General features: G+C 37.8%; 4 protein-coding genes across 12 annotated transcripts; all 4 read left to right on the forward strand.

Annotated features, from left to right (window-relative positions):
* Nucleotides 1-705: 705 nt before the first annotated feature.
* On the forward strand, nucleotides 706-5,862 carry LOC122279717 (transcription factor bHLH48-like). 2 transcript variants are annotated; one of them, XM_043090502.1, is made up of 7 exons: nucleotides 706-1,664; nucleotides 1,777-1,896; nucleotides 2,015-2,080; nucleotides 3,201-3,284; nucleotides 3,789-3,860; nucleotides 4,658-4,862; nucleotides 5,385-5,862. In XM_043090502.1, exons 1-7 carry the CDS (start codon nucleotides 1,134-1,136, stop codon nucleotides 5,420-5,422), a joined length of 1,116 nt encoding a protein of 371 aa, XP_042946436.1. In that variant the 5' UTR covers nucleotides 706-1,133; the 3' UTR covers nucleotides 5,423-5,862. The 2 variants fall into 2 exon arrangements, with proteins under 2 accessions (XP_042946436.1, XP_042946437.1); XM_043090503.1 differs by having other exon boundaries at nucleotides 707-1,664; nucleotides 3,216-3,284.
* Nucleotides 5,863-7,925: 2,063 nt separating this feature from the next.
* Nucleotides 7,926-10,459, forward strand: LOC122279370 (exo-poly-alpha-D-galacturonosidase). Its single transcript, XM_043089994.1, has 3 exons — nucleotides 7,926-8,560; nucleotides 9,346-9,677; nucleotides 9,767-10,459. The coding sequence occupies exons 1-3, from the start codon at nucleotides 7,968-7,970 to the stop codon at nucleotides 10,285-10,287; spliced, it is 1,446 nt and encodes a 481-aa protein (XP_042945928.1). The 5' UTR covers nucleotides 7,926-7,967; the 3' UTR covers nucleotides 10,288-10,459.
* A 769-nt stretch (nucleotides 10,460-11,228) lies between these two features.
* Nucleotides 11,229-11,991, forward strand: LOC122279371. Its single transcript, XM_043089995.1, has one exon. The coding sequence runs from the start codon at nucleotides 11,315-11,317 to the stop codon at nucleotides 11,669-11,671; it is 357 nt and encodes a 118-aa protein (XP_042945929.1). The 5' UTR covers nucleotides 11,229-11,314; the 3' UTR covers nucleotides 11,672-11,991.
* Nucleotides 11,992-18,467: 6,476 nt separating this feature from the next.
* Nucleotides 18,468-24,349, forward strand: LOC122278217. Of its 8 annotated transcripts, none has more exons than XM_043088357.1 (9): nucleotides 18,468-18,674; nucleotides 20,330-20,405; nucleotides 20,495-21,604; nucleotides 21,692-21,983; nucleotides 22,188-22,394; nucleotides 22,585-22,758; nucleotides 23,175-23,375; nucleotides 23,477-23,590; nucleotides 23,837-24,349. In XM_043088357.1, the coding sequence occupies exons 3-9, from the start codon at nucleotides 20,535-20,537 to the stop codon at nucleotides 24,173-24,175; spliced, it is 2,397 nt and encodes a 798-aa protein (XP_042944291.1). In that variant the 5' UTR covers nucleotides 18,468-18,674; nucleotides 20,330-20,405; nucleotides 20,495-20,534; the 3' UTR covers nucleotides 24,176-24,349. The 8 variants fall into 8 exon arrangements, with proteins under 8 accessions (XP_042944291.1, XP_042944288.1, XP_042944289.1 ...); XM_043088359.1 differs by lacking the exon at nucleotides 18,468-18,674 and adding an exon at nucleotides 18,971-19,020; XM_043088354.1 differs by having other exon boundaries at nucleotides 20,210-21,604.
* Nucleotides 24,350-24,868: the final 519 nt, after the last annotated feature.

Below are 24,868 nucleotides of genomic sequence, written 5' to 3' on the forward strand. Positions count from 1 at the left end.
GTTTTGACACGATATAAATACAATTTGTTAATATAATTTGACACTCCTATTACCTTAACAGGAAGATAGAGAAGCATAGTGTTCGATGATGAGTATAGGAAGATGGTCGGATGTAGTGGCGCTTAACTGCACTGATGGGGTCTCTAGGGTTTAGGGAAGAGGTGAGGGGCACATGTGATGGAGAATAATGGGGAAAAAGAAAATATCAAAGTGACGCGTTAGTATCCTGCCACATGAATTTGTGAGATTTTTTTATATTTTTAGCCGCTCTCATTTCACAATTTTTAAATAACCCATGTTTATATATTAATAATAATAAATTCAAATGGCAATTGATTTGAATTTTCCTTAATCTGATGGGTTTTGAAGTAAAATAAAATAAAAGGTTCCCATTGTACAAAAATCTTGCAAATTAAAAATACGTTAATATAGTAAATTATCACTTATTATCTTTGCATCATGTCTTAATATGTGATTTTTTACTTTTATTTTTTTATTTAAATATAAATTTTTATATATTAATATACATTTAAATAGAATGATAAAAATTATAAATCATAAGTTAATATGTAACGTAAGATAGGATATGTGAATTTTTCCAATATTTGTAAATTTGAGAATCGCTTTCCTTTTTCAATCTCAGTTCTCTGCCTAACGAACTGTACACCTACAGCCGTACATACCAAGGCCTATAAATGGAGCAGCCGAAGAAACGTTGCTTTCGCTACGCTTCAAATGGTCGAGAAATAATCTCTGAGAGACACGGAAGCAGAGAAAACACAGAGCAGCAGTGGGAGAGAGAGAGAGAAAGATTGACCGCCATTGAAACACCTTTCCTCTTAACTCTTTCGGATACAGAGTTACCAACATTTAACCTCCATCCCCTCCATTGTCTCTCTAAACTCTCCACTGTCTCTCTTGACTGTATTTCCTTCGAACCGACACTCAATACTGCCTAAGGGCTTATTTGGGGCTTCACTATATATTTTTTACTAGAATATAGCAATGAATTGTGAGTTGGGGTTCTAATTTATTGAATTTATCGAGTGGTTAATTGTTTTTCTTCGAAATTGAGGTGGGTTTGGTCCAATCAGTAACCGATTTAATCTAATTCGGAGACACCAGAGCTTACAATGGAGCCAAATCTAGGAACCATAGTCCGATCCATCTCCATCGGGCCCAACCGCGAGGAAACTGGACTCGAATCACTCCAATTCCGCGAGGAAATCCACCGGCTCATGACCGTACCGCCGGAAAATGGGAGCTCCTTCACAGAGCTTCTCCAGCTCCCGGAGACGCAGGCCATGGAACTCCTCCACTCGGCACACTCCGACGAAGTAGTTCCGGTGCCGCTATCCGGAGAGCCTCTCCACGGAATCAACGACGACCACAAATCGTACCTCCCCTCGTTCAACGGCAATCTCACCTTTCCTTCAAACAAAGTCCTAATCGAACGCGCGGCGAAGTTCTCGGTCTTCGCCTCCGGCGAGCACTCGCCGGAGACGAGCTCGGTGCCGTCGGATTCAAGCGCGAACTTGGAGAAGGTGAAGAGCGAGCCAGCAGAGACCGATTCGAACCCCAACTCATCCCAGCTCTTGGTTTCCGATCCGGCGGTGAATATCAAGAACCAGAGGTCGGAGAAGAGGAAGGAGCGGGAGAAGAAGGTAAAATCCAAGGTTTTGTTTTTGTTTATTTTTTGGGGAATTCCTTTTCGGTAATTTCCGCCACTTCCGTATCTGAACTTGAACCAACTTTCGGCTTTGGGGGAAAATTCAGGGCAAAGGGTGTACGAAGAAGAGCAAGATCGAAATCTCCCAAGACGCTGAGAAGCTTCCTTACGTTCACGTCAGAGCTCGTCGCGGTCAAGCGACTGATAGCCATAGCTTAGCAGAGCGAGTATTCTCTTAATTAACCACTAATTACGGCTTAATTATTATTTTGTTTTCTAAAAATTTCATCACAATAGGATTCACCCAAGTTTACGATTTGATTAATTTGTATTAAAAATTCGCAGGCGAGGAGAGAGAAAATTAATGCTCGGATGAAGTTGTTGCAGGAGCTGGTCCCCGGTTGCAGTAAGGTTAGCTAAATTAGTCTTAATCTTAATCATTAGTCGGTGATTGTTTGTCGTAATTGTCTCCTTAAAGGTACGATCATGTTAATCGGATTTTGCGCTTTCATAACGTCTTTGTCCCTTGTCGCCTTTTCGCGAAAGCGATTGCTTTTGTGCCCATCTGGGTGCTGTCTGGGTGGCACTCTCGTAATTTCAATTCTTGGTCTGTGGTTTGGTTAATTCAGCACCCACTTTGAGGTTAATTTTGACATTCTGTCTTTATTTGGAAATTCGTATTTCTTCCGCTCTGTGGGATACAGTTTGCACTTTGACATTTAGATCAAAGATTCAAAAGAATATATATATATATTTCAAATTCTCTCTCTATCTTTTTCCTTTTTTCCCTGCTGAGTAAGTTCAAAATTGTTTGACTGGATTTTAAAATGACGAAAATGCTTTCATGGGCTAGGATTTGAGAATTTTGGCCATGGAATATGCTAGATGGATGCTGCTTAGAAGTGCTGGGGAGACAAATAAAGTGGGTATGTTGAATTAGATATATATGGGTCCCATAAATGAGGGAAATTTTGATCCCACATGCAAGGTGCATTGTATCTATCCCTTGATGGGACGACGAGGAAAGGGCGACGAAAGAACAATTTCCCTTCCTGAAAACTCTGGTGTGCTTTAAGGCTCTATGCGTGATCTGAGTGTACTTGAAAGTGTCATTAAATGAAAAGACCAAAGTAGGGTCACCATCATGGGTAACACAAGTTTTTCCTTCAATTTTATTACAGCATTTCTTTATTAGAGATTGATAAGAAGGCTTTGTCAGGATCGTGAAAAAGCCTTTTGTAACGTGTTCTACATGTTTTTTATTATGTTTCTTTTGACCGATAGGTGATTCAAAAACGAGTGCAATTAATAATTGCTCAAGTTTTTTAGGAAAAAAAAAACAATTGCCCCATATTGTATGTAATGAGCTGACATAATTCATCCTAACAAAAAGCGGCTGGTAACCACATGCCATGTTTCGTCACTGTGTGTCAAGGGAGTTCAAAAGGCTCTACTAGTTTGTTTGAAGCAATTGGAAAATTTCTTTGAAAGAGATAGTCTTTTCATTTAGAAAGTTAATAACCTGAAATAGACATTTGCCATGCAGATTTCTGGCACAGCATTGGTTCTGGACGAAATTATCAACCACGTACAATCACTGCAACGGCAAGTTGAGGTCAGAGTTGCAGATCCCATACACGGAATAGTTTTTTGACAATGATGTGAATGTTAAACTTTAAAGAAACTTTTTCAATAGAATTTTGCGAATAAGGCTAGAAAGATAGGTCCTTCAGTACCTTTTGATGGAATGGTGGAAGATGGCAGAGGACATGGAGCTCATCCTCTGGATAAACCCCTCAAGACATTGCTTGCCCTGAAACTAACGTGATATAATGGACTAGAAAAAAAGGGTAGCGTTTGTCTTGAAACTGATAATATTAATCTAGCTAATTAATTAATCTTCACAAGATTAAATTTGTGGTGCTTTTGGTCATCTTCACAGAGATTTCCGGGGCTTGGAAGTACAGAATGTTTAAATTTTAGCACTGTGTGTGTGTGTGTTTCTTTTCAACAGAGTTAATTAGGATGGTGAAAGACGGATCAAACAATATAGTAATAATGTTTAAACTATCCTCTATTGGCTTGATCTTCTTTTGATTGAATAATTCTTTGGTTTCAGCTCTTATCAATGAGACTTGCGACAGTCAACCCAAGAGTTGATTTCAACCTTGACAGTTTATTTGCTCCAGAGGTAAGCATGCATAATACTTTATCATCCTTTATCTCTCTACTAACAAAAAAAATTGAAATATTGTTTGTGAGTTCGATTAACAATTTAGTTTTTCTGCTGGGAGGTGTTTTCCATTGCACCCTAGCCGTACAAATCCAGATTTATTTAGCCGCTCTTTGTTTCAGCAGGAACCATGTTCCTCAAGAGCTTCTAGGGAATCATGAAGATGATGACTATCTACTTACCAATACCAGTGGCAGTGATTGCACATTTTATGTAGTAGTTGAAATGGGAAAAAACAGAAATATTTTGATCCAAATTTTGCACCATATAAACACCCACGCGAGCTCTTAAATGACTGTTTACCACTAACATATATGGGGACAGTAAGATTTGGACCACCTTTTCTATATCTCATCCTTCGTAATTCACATCTTCCTTCAATTTAACCAATCTTGCATTGATGTAGTTCAACAGATCATGCGACAAGATTAAGGAACTCATAGTAACAGCTTGCCCTTTCACTATTGGAATGTCTAAACCCCAAATGGTCTTAACTCTTAAGCAGTACAAGTCCAAGGCATAGTTTTGGCATTGGATACGTTTAGTACTATTGTCTTGTTGTGTTGTCAACTTATAGAGTCTGCACTTTTCCTCAGTTAATTTAGAGTATTGTGATTCAGTTACCTCGACAAACTACACTAATTTTTGGAGCAAGTACTTCCTTTAAATTTACATTGCATCTTTATTGTTGTTATCTTTTTTCATACTTGTATCTTTATTCTCATTGTATACAACTAATAATTTCTCCTCTCCAGAGTGGATCTTTAGCGGACAGTAACTTCCACAGCATGGTTTCTCCCCTTTTGTGGCCAGAAATTCCTTTCAATGGAAACAGACAGCAACATCAACAGCAATGGAATTTTGATGCACTTCACCGACCACTGTGGGGAAGGGAAGAAGACAACCATACTTTCATCACGATGGAAAACTCCCTTTTGAATTACGAATCAGCAAATTCAGGTAGATTAGAGTTTAGCTTAATGGGGGTTTTTACTGCATGATACCTTCTCAAACGGATGTCATTAAAATGATTTGATAATCATTCAGTGAAACGATTTGCATGTGAAAGATTGAAAGGGGATAATTCCATCTTGTTTTGATATCATGGCGATACGACGAAAAACATAAAACTATCATACAGATAATTGGACCATTATTCAACATTTTAGAGCATGTTCTATGTAGTAAAAAGCAGCTACTCGTGACCTATTTAATTTAGAGCACATCATAGAGATGAATCAGATGATGTTAGAGGTATTGGGCTTTTAGATTCTTTATTTTTTTTATCTTATCATATTCTCAAAACATCAAGTGGAGCGTTATTTATACAACATGGACACCCAAATTTGTTTGTTCCTCAATCAATATCCGTTAGCATTAATACTTGGGGCCACTTTGCGAGACACACTTAGAAGCATATATATATATATATATATTCCTACAAAAGAGCTATATTAACTTGAAGTTTATACTGTGTTGCAGCATCTTTGCACTCAAACCAATTAAAGATGGAGCTGTGAAGGCATGGTGGAGTTCTTCCAGTAGCTAATGGTGTATATATACGATATAATATTAGCTGTTAGCAAGAAATAGAGGAAAGGCCTCGAAATTCAACACGGGTTTTCATGTCTTCTAGTTGCAAGAAGAATCAATTGGGAAAAACCCGGATTCACTCGAGAGGTTCAAATTTAGGATGTAGTAATTCTGATATATTATATTTATCTAGATCTTACTATATATACTAACATCAAGGGTCATTCAATCTAAGGCTTGGTTCTTAAGATGAATGATTGATTCTTGTTGTGAAGCCATATAACGTACTGTTGGTTAACTATTATGGAAGTCGGCTTCTTTCTTCATGTATGCTGTCAAGATGTCTGTCTACATTTCTTTTTTAAGACACTCCTTGTGCCAAGCACAGGCTATTTGAATAATATGCAGTGCATCTCTTTTCTTTTAACTTTTTCCTATTATTACTCGAAGCTTTATTTTCCCCCATTTTTTTGGGTCAATAGTTGGAGAAAACTCTCCTACCAAAAACACAGTTACTGAACTTGAATGCTTCAAAGTGTGGAGGGGCAAACTGACTGGCCAAATTGGAATCAATGCAGACCAAAGAGTTGTGTCATATACCTGATTGGGTAAGCGGTATGAACTGCCAATGCCTAACGGGGCCAACTTCCTTTATAGGCTTGTATTTTCGAAGATTTATGGGGTTTTTTTTTTTTTTTTTTTTTCATATAAATATTAACTGATTTGTATGAGCTAACTAGGACTCGTTTGAGACTTGAAAGTTCAATCTAATTTTAAGTTGAATCTAACATTTAAATATTAAACTCTCAAATTATTAAATTCATTTTAACTCAAAATTTCTTTACATGTGGATTCACAATCTTTTTTAGTTTAACATTTATTTACATGTGGAACTTATAATTATTTTTAACTTTTTATAAATATATCTATACTCATTTTAGGTAGGCTTCATAAAATTTACTTCATTATTTCAACGTACTATTATTTATAAAGAACTCAATTCATCTCAACTTAATTCATTTCAACTCATAACAAGTTCCGTTACTCCTAGAAATCAGGACGCAAGAAGATTGTCATATTTATGTTTTGTTAAAATAAAAATTATGCCCAATCTCTCTAAAAGACGATTTAAACAAGTAAAATCTTTGTAGATAAGGTATATCAATTTTACATCAATCATTTGAAGTCAATTTATAAGACTTCTGAAATTAAAATTGGGTGTCCCGTACGTTCCTACCATATATTCAAATAATAATTATTAGTAAGGGAGAGATGATCATGGCCATCGACGTCGACTGATATATCAGATAAGGTCACATTAAATTTTATACAAACATGAAGATATTTTAATTAGAGAAAGTTATATCAATCACACTCTTATTCTAATTTCATTTTTAATATAATGAGGTGTCATTTTATATTACATTTTGAGTTTTCTTTAAAAGAAATGAATGATGATCTAAAAATAATAAAAATGTCACATTTTATCTAATAAAATGAAAATGAGATAAAAGTGTGGATTATAATATTACTTTTTAATCAGTTGAAAACTGCTACTATAAAAACTTTATATTATATACTGCTTACATGACATAAATAGATTTAAAAAATAAATTTAAAAATTTTAAATTTTATAAATTAAATTTTACAATTTAAATAATATAGACGATATGCTCTAAACAATAGCTTAGAAATAGAACAATCGAAAAGTTTGAGAAATTTTATTGTTGCGCTTGTCAATGGTATCTTTCTCTATCTATTATAACGGAGCCTTCGCATGCCAACATTATTGGGTTTTTGTAATTGTTCACATTTATGCGTATATCAAACATTAAAAATTTAGAGTATTGTTAATAGATTATGCATATGTAAATGACATTTTTGATAAATATAAAATAAATTTAAATTTTGACTATTTCATTTATATTAATTTTTATATTAGAATAATTATTTTTTTATTATATAATAAAATAATATAAGATGAATTTTACTTTGGTTATTCAAATTGAATTATCTATTTATTGATTATATAGTAATGAGTAATTAATAATAATCAATAAATAAAAAATATTTAATTTTGTTAATTATTATTATATTATATTTTATCATATTTTACTATTCTACCTATTATATATTAATTAGTAATCATATTCTAATTAAATTATGGGTTAAAAAATTATATTTTTTAATTATAAGTATTCTATTTTTCAATCCAATCATATTTTATTCTATCAAATGTTTTGCAATATTCAGAAGAGAGATAAAGAGTTACAGAAAAATAATTAAATAATAATTTACTCATTGTACAATAACTATCAAATTTGTTTATAATTTTATATTTATTATAGCGAAAAATCAAAGATTTTGAAAATGACTAATTCAATACAAGTTTTTTTTTTCTTTTTTTGATAAGCAATACAAGTTATTTTTATCTCAAACAGTTAAAAAGGTTATTTTATTTTTAGATATGGTTATTCCGGTAACAATGCTCTTTAACTCGAACGATTGATTCCAAAAACAGTCCAGTCCCAAATGGACACCCCATTGCTCTTCGTCTTGATGCTCCAGCTGCACCTGTTACTCCACCTCGCCCAATCGCACCCTGCCTCCCCATCCTCCATCGAACTCCCAGTCTCCATTCGACCTCACCCAATCACCCTCTCCGTCTCCGACTTTGGCGCCACCGGCGATGGACGTCACTACGACACGGCCGCGATTCAATCCGCCATCGACAACTGCACATGCTCCCCCTGCCGCGTCACCTTCCCACCGGGCAACTACCTGACTGCAACGATCTTCCTGAGATCCGGCGTCGTTCTGGACATCCAAGAAGGAGCCACGCTCCTTGGGGGCACGAATATGGAGGACTACCCGAGGGAATCTCGGAGATGGTACGTGGTGGTAGCGGAGAACGCGACAGAGGTGGGGATCACCGGCGGCGGAGTGGTGGACGGGCAGGGGTCTGGGTTCGTGGAGAGGTTCGACCAGAGGAAGAACGTGATGGTGAGCTGGAATCAGACCGGGGCTTGTACCGGGGACGAGTGCAGGCCCAGGCTGGTCGGCTTCATAGGCTGTACCAACATCAGGGTTTGGAACATCACGCTCAGAGAGCCGGCTTATTGGTGGTGCGTGTTGCTCTTTATTTCACCCAACCTTCAATTCCTCTTTGCTAATTTACAATGGTTCTCAAGTCTGCTCGGTAGATTATGGTTCGATACTGAAATTCCCGAAGCAACGAAATTGTCTACCAATTTTCTTGGACAAATTGATTAGATATCAATATTAAGATGCATTCGTACACTCGGCTCTTCAGTAATTTTATTTTTGGTTTGTTTTCGCCTTGATTTTTTTTTTTAATTTAAAAAAAAAAAGACACTTTAGGGATGAAATATAATTCTTTTGAAATTCAGGATTAAATTAGAAAGCTCCAAATAGTTTAATCAATATCATTTCTTTCACTTCGAGTATACTCTAAACTTATCATTTTAGTTATTGCTCGTGACTTTTCTTCACGAGCAGTTCCTTGTTTCTGTCTAGTTGAAATGATTACTAGAAAGAGCTCAGCCCATGAATTCCTTCGTCCAAAATTGTTGGATTGACTATACAATGAATACATTGCGAAGTCTGGATTTGGTCGAGCTGTTCGTGTACTGTTTTCGTCTTTATAATAAATGGAAATACATTTTGACCGCACAAAAAATATATTTGCGAGGATGTTTGTTTACTTTTTGACAATGATGAACTTGGTTTCGTCTTGTGAGACATCATCTTTCTGTTCTATACATTTAAACTTGCAAATTGCTGGTGTGGTTAAACTGATATATGATGCACTGGTCAATTTCTGTGGTTTACTACACTATTAGTCTCATATATTGCCATGGATCTGATGGACAGATTGCATAATTTGCAGCTTGCACATAGTACGATGTGAAAGCACTTCTATTCATGATGTTTCGATTTATGGAAACTTTACTTCACCTAACAATGACGGGATTGATATAGAGGATTCAAATAATACAGTCATTACGAGGTGCCACATCGATACAGGAGATGATGCTATCTGTCCAAAGACATACACTGGGCCACTTTATAACTTGACAGTGAAAGACTGTTGGATTCGAACGAAATCTTCAGCAATCAAACTGGGTAGTGCTAGTTGGTTCAATTTCAAGGGTCTGTTGTTTGACAATATCACAATTGTAGATTCTCATAGAGGGCTAGGATTTCAGATACGTGATGGAGGTAAATTTATCGTCTTGCTTTTCTTGCATGCTTTTGAGTACTTCTGTTTTTATGATGTTGTTGGATTACTAAGCATTCACCTTGTGCAGGAAATGCAAGTGACATTACGTTCTCGAACATAAATATAAGCACAAGATACTATGATCCATCATGGTGGGGAAGAGCAGAGCCTATATATGTGACAACCTGTCCAAGACACCCAAAGTCAATGGAGGGTTCAATATCTAATCTGGCTTTCATTAACATCACTGCAAATTCTGAAAATGGTGTCTTCTTGTCGGGTTCTAAACGTGGGCTTCTGAGAAACTTGAGATTAAAAAATGTGAACCTCTCTTACAGAAGATGGACAAACTATGCAGATGGATGGGTGGATTACAGACCAGGATGCCGGGGACTTGTTCATCACACAACTGCCGGGATCATCATGGAACACATTGAAGGTTTGGAGGTCGAAAATGTTTACATGAGATGGTCTGATGAACATTCAAAGCGCTGGAATAATCCTCTTGATTTCAGGCCTTCGACTGTAAATAACATTTCTTTGATCAATTTTCATTCAGGACTGTACACAGTAAGAGAGGTAGAGAGTGAAGGAGGGGCATATGCTTAGTGTATTCTATCCATGGAAAAAAATGGAGATGGATGGGTTATTTTTCCACGAAAATTTGGGTGCGCATCCTTATTTGAAAATAATGAAGGATGTTGGCTGTTGTACTATGTTTGTCAGCATGGCAATGAACAATGTTATATCATATACATATTGGTGGGGTTTTATGCTTCGATATGCAGGAAAAACCTATTTAGTGTTCAAACCATGTCCTTCGGTTTAACCTCATGGGGACGCAATGCTAGTTGCATTTAGCAAGCATGCGGATGGGAAATGAGGTGGTTGGACGAGATTAGAGAATAAAGTCAAACCTGATGGTATGACTAGACTATTTTGGCGGTTCTATCAGGTTTTAGCCATGGAGGGATGGAAGAGAAGTGGCTGGAAATCTTACACGAGATGGCATATGGAAAGGTTGAGTCTGGTCAATGTCGCCCAATATAGATGGTTAATGTTGAAGAGGTTGAAGGCACCCTGATGGTATCGTGGCAAAAGATTAACCCTATTATTTCGTATTTCAAGACTATTGATGGTGTGGTTCTCACATCACATCTTATCACATGATGACATATCATAATATACATAAGTATTTTTAAAACATGTTATCCTGAAATTAGACGGGAGTATCGTATATATGTATTCTAAAATTATCTATAATTATTTATATTAAACTACCAATATGCCATAGGTTTTAGAAATGGTCCGTTTCTAAAAAAGAAAAAAGAAAAAAAAAAAGGATTCTCCTCCTCTTTTCCTCATTGATTATAAATTGTACAGAGAGAGAGTATGTTGCAGGATTTGGGCTGAGCCCAAGGATGAGGTACATATTATATATAGCACAAGGTGAAGTCCTCTTAAAGATCAATGGGCTGGGCTCAGATCAACCAAGAAACCATCTAACGTGGCCCACACCAAACCCCTTTGCTTTCTCCTCCACTCAACTGCACCACACTCGTACTCTAGTCTGAGGGTCGGTCTACGACCAAAAGCTAACCCGCACGCACAAATTTGGCATAGCTGATACCACATCATGCCTTCCCCTACAACCATCGCCGGCGCCTCCAGCATGCTACGCCATCGCCTCCTTGGCTCTCTGCGCACCAGAGGTGGGGCAGCGACCACGGGGCAGAGCAGGTGGAGCAGCCCGGGCCACGAGGAGCGGCCCAAGGGTTACCTCTTCAACCGGCCACCACCACCCCCGGGGCATTCCCGCAACTGGGAGGACTGGGAGCTCCCCTGCTACATCACCAGCTTCCTAACTATCGTGATCCTCGGTGTTGGCCTCAACGCCAAACCCGATCTCACCATCGAGACCTGGGCACACCAGAAGGCCCTCGAGCGCCTCCAGATGGAGGCATCTACTTCCGGTTCGTCAGAGTCCGACTAAGTCTCGGATCTCTGGTGATTTCAGATCCACCGTTGCTTTTTTTCCCCTCCCCTTTTCCCTGTGTTCGATGATAATGATGATGATGATGATCTGGCTTTGATGCGCGGTGTTCTTTCTGCGGGTGTTTATATGAGGGTATGTAGTTGAATAAGTGTTGTTTCGAATTATACTGTTTAATTCGGCTTCTTCCGAAGCTTTGTTAATACGTTTTTACTGGTTATTTTGGATATTTTGACTGAAATCATGTCTCGAAAATAGGTTATAAACTCTCTTTTTCCCTATAAACGTTTTCAATAATGATTACGAGGAATTCCCTTTAATTTTAGCTCTTTTGGATTTTTTTCGTTGAATTGATTCTTTGAGCTTGACATGGTTGAGTTTTGATATGATGCTTTTTTAAATTGGAAATTTTATATTGGCTTTCCTTAAAAAATGCATCATTTTCAGTCCCAGTTTATGATCTCTGTAACATGATTGTAATTTGGATTTGTGACGGTGGCAGAGTAGATATGACATGATGAGTGAGAGCCATTGACTTTTTTGTAGTGTCGTAATTGACTTAGGGCAGCGGTAAATAGAATCTTTCATGCTTGCTAGGGCCAAGTCATTGGTGGGTACTGTAAAATTGTTAGGGTTTAGTGTTTGGAAAGATGCAACAAATGGCTTAGGATTTAGGGTTGACATCTCTATAAAAGAAGCCAAATTCAGGAGCTGTTCTGGTGCTGTGGACAGCGCCCCCAACGGTGTTTTTGTGGTTAGTTGTCTCTTTTTGCAGGCTCGTTTTTTATGGTTTGGAAGGGGAAGGAGAAAGGATAAGAGTTAGAAGATAGTATTTTAAGGATATAGAGGTAATTATTTTCGGATCTAAGCTCCTTATGTCTCCCTCAACACCAGTCCACTTCACTTTTGCCTAGCCTACAGGTTTCATCTTTGAACCTCTCTGTTCATTATCAATCATGTCACACAGTCTTTAGTATTTCGTAATAGAATAAACAAAATGAGAAGATACCATAAAAATTTAACTTTCTTCATGGTTGGGAACTTCTATCTTTTTCTTCTTTTTGTGATATCCTTAGTGGTATTTTGTGGTTCATGTTGCACATCTTCTATAGACGCCTAGTCCAATCAAACATGGGATCTTGGGGGTAATTAATGACTTTAGGGGCCTCAAATTTTTGCATTTGAGGTTTGCCCACTATTCTTGAGTTTCATTGTTCTCTCCCTTATTCTTGCCTCTATAAGTTTCTCCTTGCACACTGGGCATCACACCATCCTTGGTTTGACAGGTTCGGCTTAATCACATAATCAATTTGTAGTTTCCATCAAGTTGTTCCAGAATTCAAAAAGCGTCTTCCATTGGCTGTCTGTCTCATTCTAAACGATTCTCCAGAGCACATACACGTGTTTCAAACCTGGCTAGTGGCTTTGATATCAACGTTGATTTAACATTAAAAAAATGCAGAGGCTGATTTATTGGTCACTAAAGGGTAGTAAATTGTTACGGTTTTTAATGATGCAACAGAAGGATCGGTTAATGACAAGGTGAAGGAAGCCAAAACCTTGTTGGGTTTGTTTTGTTCTTTGGGGGGGGGGGGGGGGGGGGGCTGTTCTATGGCTTTGGACGGTGCCCATGAACAGTATTTGGAGGCTGTTTATGCCCCTTTGCAGGTTACGTTTCGATGGGTTGAAAGGAGGAAAAGGTGGGGCTTAGCAGATAGTGGTTAAGGATAGAAATTGGTTTATTTTCGGATCTAGTTAAGGAGTTAAAAGCTTACATGAGTGCAAAAAAATAGAAGAAAGAGTAGAGAAATAGGAGAAGCTAGTAATCACTTCTGGAGTATATTGGCATTACACCTCGAGTTTAAATTGCATCATACAATCCGTTCTGAAAAGTTCTCGTACGCATATTCTGTCCTTGATTGAAGATCTTGCATGGCTATACAGAGGTTTGATTATCACTGGATTTTGGATTAAAAAGAAAGAGTCGTAATACTTTGACTAAGAAAAAATCCATACAGATTGGGAATTGGACTCCAACTTTACAAGTCTCAAAGTTTGTCCAAGAGACAGATCTCTGGTTATAAATACAGTCCATTTTCAGTTAAGTCTGGAAACTACAAGGAACTTAACTGGACTCGAAAATAAATTATACGGGCTACCACTTGTCTTCATTGGCTCCTCATCATTTAATATGTTCCTGATTAAGGTTTGGGTATTGGAAACATCCTTGTCACGTCACTTATAATTGTTTTAAGGACTCATTTCCTTTGTTTACTTCCATAGTTTGCGTTGAAGTTTTCTCGTCTTCTTTGAAGAAGCCTGGAATGCTATTGTCCATCTTTCTATCTGAATCTTCTATTGTTGGTCGTTATCAATCAAACAATAAAAGGATGAAAATAAAACCTATTGCTAGTGGATTAAATTTGAAAGGAAGGGCCACCCGTGCCTGCATTCATTGCTTGGGGTAAACCTTGATTTTCTATAATGAAGGGAATTTATGCTTTCTTCAAAATCACAATTATACAATTGGGTGTTATTGCTAGGCGCCTAAAAGGTTCGACACTACAAGGGATGCACCTATACCTTTTTTGTATTGTATTCTCTTAGACATATCTATTACCCTAATGCAGTATTTGGCACTTTATATCCTTGGTCACTTTTGATTGTCTTCTGTAAGGGTAGCACTACTATGCTACCCAGGTTTGCCCACTCGGTGTGCCCCCTAGGGCAAATTGTCTTTTTCTTTTCCTTTTTATTTCAAACATTTTGTAAACATGTTTAAAAATTTTAAAAAAATCAATATACTGATAGTCACTTCTTTAACTATTAAATAAAAAAAATTAAAAAATAAAATAAAATACCTTAGAGGGCAAATTCAGGGGCATAGTATCATTTTCCTTTCTATAATTACAAAATCGTATTTTATGCCACGGTACCCCTTTTAGAAATTTTTAGTCATCATAGTAGCTGGGAGTTAGGAGTCCTGCTCTAGATTGGTTCATTGTGACGAATGAATTTCTGGTTAACGGGTATTATTTTATCCTTGTTGCCATCTTCAGCATTCTCTCCAGGTTAATTGTTTTGCTGCTAGTATGACTTGGCTTGTTATTTTTATTCTGAAAGGTTGCATTATGATGCTTTGTCTATCTTTGTTTTCCTTTTTCGTTTTTTCCATCCTATTTGAGATATGATGCTTTATTAAAAGAGAAATGATATTTACAGTCATTGAGTGCTTAAGTGTCTGCAATTTCTTTGAAAAAAATAATAAATACGGGACCCACATAAAAATAAAAATAATTACCATTAGGAGACGGAACAAAAAACCAGTAATTCAGAACAGGTCGAATCTATTGGTTTATAAAGTTAGATCCATCACATTATTAAGAAATATAAGCTCTGCTTCTGTACAGATTTACACTTTTAGCTGTAAGATCTATGGAGATCGCCAGAATGAATTCTTAATAATTTAGTAAAGGTGTATCGTGTATGCATAAAGGTGAACCAACCGAATTTTTGCTTTACAATCACAGAACATGTTATGCTTTTGTTCTCTTCAAATTGTTTCTTAATTGAATGGTCGCCAGGAAGCCCAAGATTCGATGAAAGTGCTTAGGCAATGATAGTCACGTTTACACTTCTAGTTATGATTACGCAGAGGCCAAAAGAGAGTGCTTTTTTTGGGTGTTGGATTGATGATGTTAACAGTTTTGGTGCCCTTTTCCTTCGTATGAAGCATCAAACTGCAAACTAAAAAGATAAAAGAAAAAAGGAATTTAAGCTTTTGGTACATTCGATCTTTTTAGAGTCCAAGAACAAGCAAATGAAAGTTTGATGTAAAATCCCAATATCTACTGCAATAACTGGCCCAAATGCTGGGATGGGTCTGTCCGGAGCAGTAGCCCTTCTAAAGTTAAAACCAGAGCCTTCAGTAGCTCCAAGCTCCACATCTCAGTCGGCTTTGTGTTTGCTTTGGAAGAATATCTTCGTAAATATTTATCAACCAAGTTAATCATTATGATCTTTGCATAGGGCACCAGAAAAAGCAAACAAAGAAATATTTAGGAAAGCTCCAAAACTGTTATGAATCTAATCTGCATGCAATTATAAATAGGATATGACAGTTCAAGTATGAATCTACTCTGCAAGCAATCATAACTAGGATACGACTGTTCAGTAGTGGTTGACTCATATCTTAAAGGAATGAGTGAAAGAAAATCACAGAAAATCATGAGTGGTTGGACTAAACTGCACTAATCTAGAACGAACAGACGTTCAAAGAGAAAGATCGTTTCCCCAATTGCATAAATTTATTAGTTTTCCAGAAGCAATATCTGCTTATTCTCAATGCTCTTTTTTTAAATCTGAATGCATGGTTAAAATTATTTTCATTATCGTTCTTGAAAACCCATCAAATATTGGTAAACTAGCATGGCAGATGTCACTCACATTCATCTTCATAGGCTCAGGAAAAGGCATTTCTGAAACACGAGAAAAGCACAATATTACACGTAATTCTGATGAAACCTTATGTCTCTCTCTATTCAGAATCGCATGCTAATTAGTAGAAGACAAAAATGATCCAATCAAAAGTTGGCCTTCCATTTGATGCTCCAAAATGAAACGAGAAGGGTTGAAATTTTATAAAAATAAATTTATAAATTAACTTAATTTTATATAATATAATAATTTTTATTATAAAATAAATTTAATGTATTATATAAAATTTTATCTATTTATAAATTTAAAATCTGTAAGACTTTATATATTAATATAATTTTTAGGATCCGGACATCAGTATCTAACCCACTAACGTCGGACCCACGCTGATGTTTGCCCACCAGGCGTCCACATTCGCCGGGGCCCCACTTACCAACTGGATCCTATTAAACCAAAACTTTTTGTAATATCGATGTTTCCATCCCAAAGTTAGAAAATAATTTTTTACAACTTTTTTCTATAAACTATTTGCAACTAAATTCCTAAAGATAAAAAAAGGTCGAGATTTTAAATAGTTTGATGCTGAGTATACATTGTCGGTTCCTCTCGAAAAAGTTGAGAGACTCCCCACCAGCTTCTTCTGTCCCGCAGCAAAGGCTGACGAAAAAATGGTCACAGAAATGGATTTCTGACTTCGGTTAACATTTTTGTCGGTGTGGCTTAAACGCATACATATAATTTGCATGACGGTGCTTGATTGCTTATCCTGTTTGTTACTTTCTTTTTTCTTTTTCAGAAGTTTTATGTATATTAAAAAAACAAAAAACACAAATTATAATATATATATATATATATATAGAATTGATATGTGTATATGCATATGCATATGAGGTTGATCTAACACGTTGTAAAGATTGGACAAGCTACCTGCCAGTATTAAAGCGATCACACGGGTAAGTCGTGCAGATTGTCGCCTGCATGCCTGTAAATACTATGTGCTTTTGACTCCTCGACGATTAATTCTGATCAGTTGGGGGCCATAAAGTTATTAATTGAATGAAGACAAAGCAGGAACAAAATCTGAAAATGACTCGAGAAGAAAATCTTAAAAAACCAAAGAGACATTAAATAAATGGACCCAGATCATGGGGATAGACGTTTAATCAAATTATCTTTTGATTTTTAGTCTGCTCCATCCAAACGTACGTCTCTTCGTATATTAATCCTGGCCAGGCCTAACCAGCTGGAAACTTAACAAGTTGGTTCAGGCGGATCCAGATCTCAGAGCTAGTACTGTTCTATTATCTACATATTTTTTTTCCTGCACAGATCTCATCTTGTTTGGATACTTGGCTTGTGGACTTGCTCAAGATTGACCCCAGGCCAGCCAACCATTTCTTAGGGGCAAAAACGAAAAAAACATTTGTTCTTACATGTTAAAAGTAAAATTATGCAGAAATACTCGTTTTAGCATTTAATGCATGCTGTAGTTTTTAATGTAGCCGTCCTGTTCTTGCCAACAGCCTGAATGCAACCGATCCGGCCAAGTGTATATGTCAGTAGAAAGAATAGAGTTCGCTAAAGAGAGGTCAGACCCTCTCTTTAAACTATTCATAACAGTATTAATTATGAGTTTATGATCATGGCTAGGTCCTTAATGTCTGTTCAGAGGATGCAAACGCATGCATGTTGTCTTCCAAAATGCTGCAGAAAGAAAAGAAAGAAGAGAATAAATATTTTAAGGGATACCCAAAATTATAATGATGGAGTGTACAAAGCAGATGGGGGTGTTGTCCTTCACAGTAAGAAGATAAACACTGCAACTGCAACTTCCTTGGGACCCTTGAGCAAAATGATCCCATCCCATCAATTACAAACCCAGTTGACTTGGGCCGACCTAAACCCATCACCTCTCCAACGGTTTCGAAATAATTTACTGTTTATAAGACTTATTTTTTAATATATTTTGGTTGGGCAGAGAAAAAAGATGTTCAATTTTTAATGGAAGGAAACATTGGATATGTTCGAAGATCATATGCGTACTAATATTTTAATATAAATTAGATTAATGTATTACAAATTGAAAATATTAAAGACAGCCAAGAAAAGGAAAAAAAAAAAAACGAAAAGAAAGAGAAGAATCAGAGACAACGACGATGTTGGTAATTCAACCGAGACAATGATGGCAGTTTAGGTATACCAAAAAAATGTGCACATAACGCTTGTAGTAACCGGTAAAACCCGGTGGATTTCCTCCACACCGACAACGCCTCCCGGTCACCTCAACGGCTCAGCCAGTCCGTAGTACATCAAAGTCCACGAAGCCTCCACGAATCACAGCAACAACTCTTGCCGTTTTAAATGTCCACCTTCCCGCACTCAACCCCGCACTGCCAAATGTTCTCAGAAAGTACAGCCTTCTTACAGAGACACCATTAAGGGGGAGAGAGAGAGAGAGAGAGAGAGAGAGAGAGAGAGAGAGGAGCTTCTACTGCTCACATAATAAATCCCGAAGATTAAAAAGTCTGATACCCGGCATTATCGAAGCGAGGACCAAAAAGTTGTGGTGAGTTTCAATTTTCACTTTTGCTCTCTCTCTTGCTTGTTTGGCAGTTTTTCTTTGTAATTTACAGCTATTTGAGTATTACTGTCATTATTGTTTTCGTCATGGGTTTTCTCCGTTGGTCAGTTGAATGCTGCCGCGGAAATTGACAGCAGGGGAAACGCATTATTGCTTTGTTCTTTAAAAAAAACAGAGAAAAATATGTGGTCCGAAGGAAGCTTTGGTAGATACCTGGCTAGAAACTGAGAAATATATGTGGTCCGAAGGAAGCTTTTGATAGATACCTAGCTACATACTGTCTCTTTTTTGTATAATTTCGCTTTCTACGCTTCCGTTTCTTTGTGTCGGGGTCGGTGAGGCCGTGTTGTTAGTTTCTGTTTTGGCTGAACTTCATGTTTATCTCTCTCTCTCTCTTTGTTCTGATTGTAAAATTTGAAACTTGCTGAATTCTAAGTTGTAATTCTTGGATTTTGGCGTTCTCACTGTTTGTTTTCGAACTTTGGATCTGGCTTGTCAACTACTAATTATAGTTTTGTCGCTGTGCTTGGTGTCGTGATTCATCCAATTAGAACATGGAATTCTATGTGGTTTTAAAAGTGCAGATTTCATGAAATGGAGGTCATGAAATGGAATTCTATGTTGCTTCTTTGATTGCTAAGCCTTAGTATCGAAGCCTCGTTACAGTTCCTTTCCGGTGACTCGTCTCGTCGGTCCTGTACGGTTCTCATCGTGCCACTTATGAATCTGGTCCATCGGATGGTAGGTTTCGTTTTACGTGGCAATGACGACCCTTCCCCCGTGCAGGGAGTCTGTGAGTGCTGGACCGCTGGACAGGTCACTTGAGTGGTTCAAGTTCTCCCCTTGTTTGTAGTTATGATACATACCAAATCGAATAGTTGAAACGCCGTCGCTTCAATCCTTCTGCGTGACCGTTTGATTCCGATCCATTTTTGCTTGTCGTCGGGTTGAATGAAGCAACTAGTGCCCTGTTTATCTTTTAGCTCAGCTCTTCCAATAGTGTTTCTTTTCCCTTTCCAATTTTTATGGGTCTTTAGAGGTGCTCTGAGAAATTGGAACCAACCTTAGTGCTCAACTCGACTTTCTGGTTTGAGGTCCTGATATTTTTGCAATTTTCACAACATTTTAGTGTGTGTGACCCTTTCACGCTGTCTGTAATTCAAGCTAATATCCCATTGGGTCGACCTTTAATTCAATGCTGAGATGGTATTCTCCATTGGTTGATAATCAAGAATCACCTTTGTGCTTCTATTCTGTTCTGGGGTTTGGTCTAGAGGAGTACACTAGATGCTTTCTTACACCTTTATCCTCGTGAATACATAAACTTTCTAGTTAGCATCCAACTTTGCATGAGTTGTTCTGCTGTAGCATGCTGAATGGTTTAAATACTTGTCTCCTGTCCTTTTGTCTCTTTTTATTCTTTTCTGCTTCCTGCATCTCTCGGGTGCCTTTGTTGTTACCCGTTTGATTGTTTGCTGACAAGATGAGTGATCACTTTAAATCTTTATTTTTCTTTCCAGCGGGCTCATGTTTGCGTTTAGTTGAGAAAATTATATGGGCAATACCCAGCACAATGGTATTTCATTTTGTTCATTGTCTGGCATGTTCTTCTGACGACCCAAACTGGTGCCTTGTTGCAGCCTTACTGAAGAATAAGGCAGAGTGCCATGAGCAGTTTCTGGCACTTTAGATGAGGAGGAACTCATTCCAACAAAAATCAGTTCAATTGTGCATCTAGAACTGGCTATTTTCTCAAGGAGCTTCCCTCGGGTTGTTGACTTTTAATCTTTTCTTCCTTTTCTTAGGTTCTTCATTTGATTGCAATCTAAGAAGGTAAAACCAAGTATGAAAGAGACTGGCAAGAAGAAAATTTCAAATAACAACCAGACAAAGCGCTCTGGAAGGAGAGACAATAAACTTCATCAAGAAAATGTCAGTAAAACTTTGAAAGCAAAAGAATCCCGTTCTAAAGCATCATTTTCAAAACCAGACTCAAGTACTTTAGTAATTGATTCGAACACGGGCAAAGAGCCCTCTGAAGTCTATGAAAACTTGGTTATACATTATGTGGATGATCTCAACAGGTTTGAGGAGGCACCTCGAGATTTGAGAACCAATGCAATGGTCTCTAAAGAAAGTAAGGATGAAGTTGTAGATAATCCTTCTATTGATTTGGAGAAAGATCCTAACAAGGGGAAGGAAGAAGTGTCATATGCAGAGTCAGTAAAAGATTCAATATCGTCTCAAGGGGATTTGCTGACTGCTGATTGTGAGAATGTAGATAGAGCTTCTGGCCTTAAAAGGAGTCCCACAGAAAGTGGACCTGGCAGATCAAAAGAGAGATCTGAGCCCCAATCAAACCAACCCCAATCGAAAGTAATACATAACACTTCTAAGAAATCCATCACTGCAATTAGGGGGCCTGCTAAAGTTGTTATCCAAAGTTCTTCCGAGACGGATTCGGAGAAAATGAAATTTGCTTCTGAAACTTCATCAGAATCTTCTGCAGGAGTTGATGATAAGCCTGTTGAAGAGGTAAAAGAAGCTGATGTCTTGGATGGGGCCTCAAATAGTGCTCAGAGTATTGGAACCGATGACGACATAATTAATGCTGAAGAAAGTGATGAACATGAGGATGAGACAGCTTTGGAGCAAAAGATTGAAGAAATGGAAATGAGAATTGAAAGACTTGAAGAGGAGCTGAGAGAGGTTGCTGCTCTTGAAATTTCTCTCTATTCTGTGGTTCCTGAGCATGGGAGCTCAGCACATAAGGTGCACACACCCGCTAGGCGCCTTTCTAGACTCTACATTCATGCTTGCAAACATTGGACTCTAGACAAGCGAGCCACAGTAGCTAAAAATACCATGTCGGGGCTTGTTTTAATTGCCAAGTCCTGCGGTAATGATGTCCCAAGGTACATATAGGTAGAGTTCTTTGAACTGTCTTGTAAAATTTTGTGGAGTGTAAAGCTAACAAATAATCTATCCTTTTATGTTCAAAGGTTAACCTTCTGGTTGACAAACACTGTTGTGCTGAGAGAGATCATCTCACAAGCATTTGGGCGTTCCCGTCAGTTCAGTCCAGTGGCAAGACTTTCTGAGTCAAATGGGAGTAGCAAGAGCAGTGAAGGGAAGTCTACAACATTGAAATGGAAGGGTGGCTTTGGTAGTAAACAGGCTAACGGTTTTATGCAGCTTGTTGAGGATTGGCAGGAGACAGGAACCTTCACGGCAGCATTAGAAAAAGTTGAATCCTGGATTTTCTCTCGGATAGTTGAGTCAGTTTGGTGGCAGGTAAAAGCTGAATAATTAGTTAGTACGAAGCAATCTGGATACTATAACAAAAACAACCGAAGCAATTTTTTCTTTTTAATTTAAAATAAAATTCTGCTATTAAGCTTTTGTATAGCCATTAGGTAATTTCTAACCGACTATAATTGTTATGAATGACTTTAGCCTGCTCTCCTCCTTTATGCTTACCACATTTTGAGTTTTCAGGCTTTAACTCCGAACATGCTTTCCTCATCTGAGAATATGTCATCCAATAAAAACATTGGAAGGTTGTTGGGACCAGTGGGTGACCAGCAGCAAGGCAGCTTTTCTGTCAACCTCTGGAAAAATGCTTTTCAGGATGCTTTGCAACGGCTATGCCCTGTTCGAGCAGGGGGACATGAATGTGGTTGCTTGCCAGTATTGGCAAGAATGGTACGAAGTTTTTAGCAACTGTTTGTCCTTTTTCCATAACTTCGATTTCTTTGTCACATGCACTGAATTAGAAGTTCAGGCTATCCAATTTTCTCATCTTCCTTGATCTCCTAGCAAATTCTGTCTTCTATAAGCGTCCTTAAGTTCTATTTACTTTGATGGATTAATTAGGTGTGATTCCTTTGATCAGGTTATGGAACGATGTGTTGACAGACTAGATTTTGCAATGTTCAATGCAATTCTGCGTGAGTCTGCCCATGAGATTCCAACTGATCCTATATCAGATCCCATTGTTGATTCCAAGGTTCTGCCTATTCCAGCTGGAGATTTGAGTTTTGGATCTGGTGCCCAACTCAAAAATTCTGTATGTATTATGTTTCAGTTTACTGTTATGTGGTTTGCACAGTTTATCTAACCATTGCCTTAAAAAGTTGACTGCCTCATCTATTGAGATCTGGCCCTCTCAAATATGAATGATTTTTCAGTTTGTTGGAGAGAGGACATCACCAATTAGTTCACTTTGACTTATAATATTTTGAGTCCAGAGAGTAATTTCGACTGAAATCAACCTGAATTTTGTTTTTTAGATCTGATTTTTCAGCTCCAGCAAAATCTGTCTACTTCTGTATTAGAAAAAAACTGAGAGAGAGAGAGAGAGAAATGTTTGGAGTGCAATGTTTCCTTATCAATGTGACCTATCACTGTATTAGAACATCCCGAGTCTATAGGTTTTAAGGAATTGTTATTCCATGAGTTAACATGAGGCTACCCTTCATGCAGATTGGCAACTGGTCTAGATGGCTTACTGATATGTTTGGCATGGATAGTGATGATTCTCTGAAGGAAAATCAGCATGGCAGTGAGGATGATGACATGCAGGGTGGAGCTGGTGAACCTAAATCTTTTCTTCTTCTTAATGAGTTGAGTGATCTCCTGATGCTTCCAAAGGACATGCTTATGGACCGACCCGTTAGAGAGGAGGTCTGTTTCAGTACATTAAGGTTGAATAGGCTTTAGTTTCTCATCTATGTTGAGTTTCATATCTCTAACTTGATTGAACCTTTTGGTCTCGTGTTTTCTAGGTGTGCCCATCAATCAGTCTTCCATTGATCAAACGGATACTCTGCAACTTTACCCCAGATGAATTCTGTCCTGATCCTGTCCCAGGAGCTGTATTGGAGGCGCTTAATGCTGAGGTATAATTTACTTTCATAGAAACCCTCGGAGCTGTCTAAAAAATCTCGTTTTGGTATCTCAAGCTCCAGTACTTGCAAACTCGTGCATTTATGTAGATAGGTTTGGAACATTATAAATAGATCCCATACCAGATGTTGGCAATTTACATAAAAAGGATTAGGTGCCTATAAAGGCCTGATCAGTTTTTTCCTCTGGGATTATTGCTGGTAACTAGTCTTTGATGTATGGCTATTTCCTTTGATTAGAGCACTGTGCAGCGGAGATTGTCAGGAGATTCTGCTAGAAGCTTCCCTTATACAGCTGCCCCTTTTATTTACAACCCTCCTTCCTCGGCTGAGGTGGCAGAGAAAGTTGCAGAGGCTGGAGAGAAATCTCCATTGGCAACGAGTGCGTCTGCAGTACAGAGGAAGGGGTATACGAGTGATGAAGAACTAGAGGAGCTGGATTCTCCTCTTGCATCCATCATTGAAAAACTGCCTTCTTCACCAACGATCACGGCAAATGGGAATGTTAAACAGGAACATACTGATTATGCTAGCATAAATGCAAGGTATGAACTCCTTCGCGAGGTTTGGTCCGTGTGAATGTCAAAAGAGGGACTTGTATATTTAAATTTGTTGCCTTTTTTCCCTCATTTTTTTCAGTTTCACGTCTCTTTTTCGTTGTCTTGTATGTGGCCAAAGCCCAAGCCATCAGGCATCAGCTACTTTGTATATTAGACTGTTCAATTACCATATACAGTTTCATGATTGATTCCATTCCATTTGAATATATATATATATATATATATAGAGAGAGAGAGAGAGAGAGAGAGAGAGAGAGAGAGAGAGAGAGAGGGATCCAACTACTGCTTGCAACATTCAATCTCTCTTCATCACCATGGCCATGGCTTGTGATGGATGAAAATCTCCATCATATAAGCTTCGCGGTGCAGTGTTTACCTCCATAATTCGTCCCTCAATTGGAAATCCACCACCGCAGCCATCAGTGGAGTTCTTGTTCGTAACCATCAGTCAATCTCCCCCCCTGTTAAGTGTCAACCCCTGATATTAGCTAAGATTTCATGCTGTAAACTGAATAGTAATTGATGATATAAAACATAATATTTCTTTACAAAAAATATAGGCTTTATTGGTTTGATTTTAGTAAATAGAAGCGTGGATGTTCTTTTGGGAGTTTGCGAGGCTTGAGCAACGAATGTACCGTTTTCAAGGATACCTGCAGGCCGAAGGACTTCACGAAAACAGTTTATCTGTAGGAATCTTGGATAACCCTAT

The sequence above is a fragment of the Carya illinoinensis genome, chromosome 10 (genome assembly GCF_018687715.1).
Source record: "Carya illinoinensis cultivar Pawnee chromosome 10, C.illinoinensisPawnee_v1, whole genome shotgun sequence".
Taxonomy (NCBI): domain Eukaryota; kingdom Viridiplantae; phylum Streptophyta; class Magnoliopsida; order Fagales; family Juglandaceae; genus Carya; species Carya illinoinensis.

Excerpts from the sequence above, each read along its gene's own strand:
- LOC122279717 (XM_043090502.1), top strand. The coding sequence starts at position 1,134 with ATGGAGCCAAATCTAGGAACCATAGTCCGATCCATCTCCATCGGGCCC. Across the intron at positions 2,081-3,200 it reads TGGTCCCCGGTTGCAGTAAG|ACATTTGCCATGCAGATTTC; the intron begins GTTAGCTAAATT and ends AACCTGAAATAG. Across the intron at positions 3,861-4,657 it reads ACAGTTTATTTGCTCCAGAG|AGTGGATCTTTAGCGGACAG; the intron begins GTAAGCATGCAT and ends TCTCCTCTCCAG.
- LOC122279370 (XM_043089994.1), top strand. The coding sequence starts at position 7,968 with ATGGACACCCCATTGCTCTTCGTCTTGATGCTCCAGCTGCACCTGTTA. Across the intron at positions 8,561-9,345 it reads AGAGAGCCGGCTTATTGGTG|CTTGCACATAGTACGATGTG; the intron begins GTGCGTGTTGCT and ends CATAATTTGCAG. Across the intron at positions 9,678-9,766 it reads ATTTCAGATACGTGATGGAG|GAAATGCAAGTGACATTACG; the intron begins GTAAATTTATCG and ends CACCTTGTGCAG.
- LOC122279371 (XM_043089995.1), top strand. The coding sequence starts at position 11,315 with ATGCCTTCCCCTACAACCATCGCCGGCGCCTCCAGCATGCTACGCCAT.
- LOC122278217 (XM_043088354.1), top strand. The coding sequence starts at position 20,535 with ATGAAAGAGACTGGCAAGAAGAAAATTTCAAATAACAACCAGACAAAG. Across the intron at positions 22,759-23,174 it reads GTGCCCAACTCAAAAATTCT|ATTGGCAACTGGTCTAGATG; the intron begins GTATGTATTATG and ends CCCTTCATGCAG. Across the intron at positions 23,591-23,836 it reads TGGAGGCGCTTAATGCTGAG|AGCACTGTGCAGCGGAGATT; the intron begins GTATAATTTACT and ends TCCTTTGATTAG.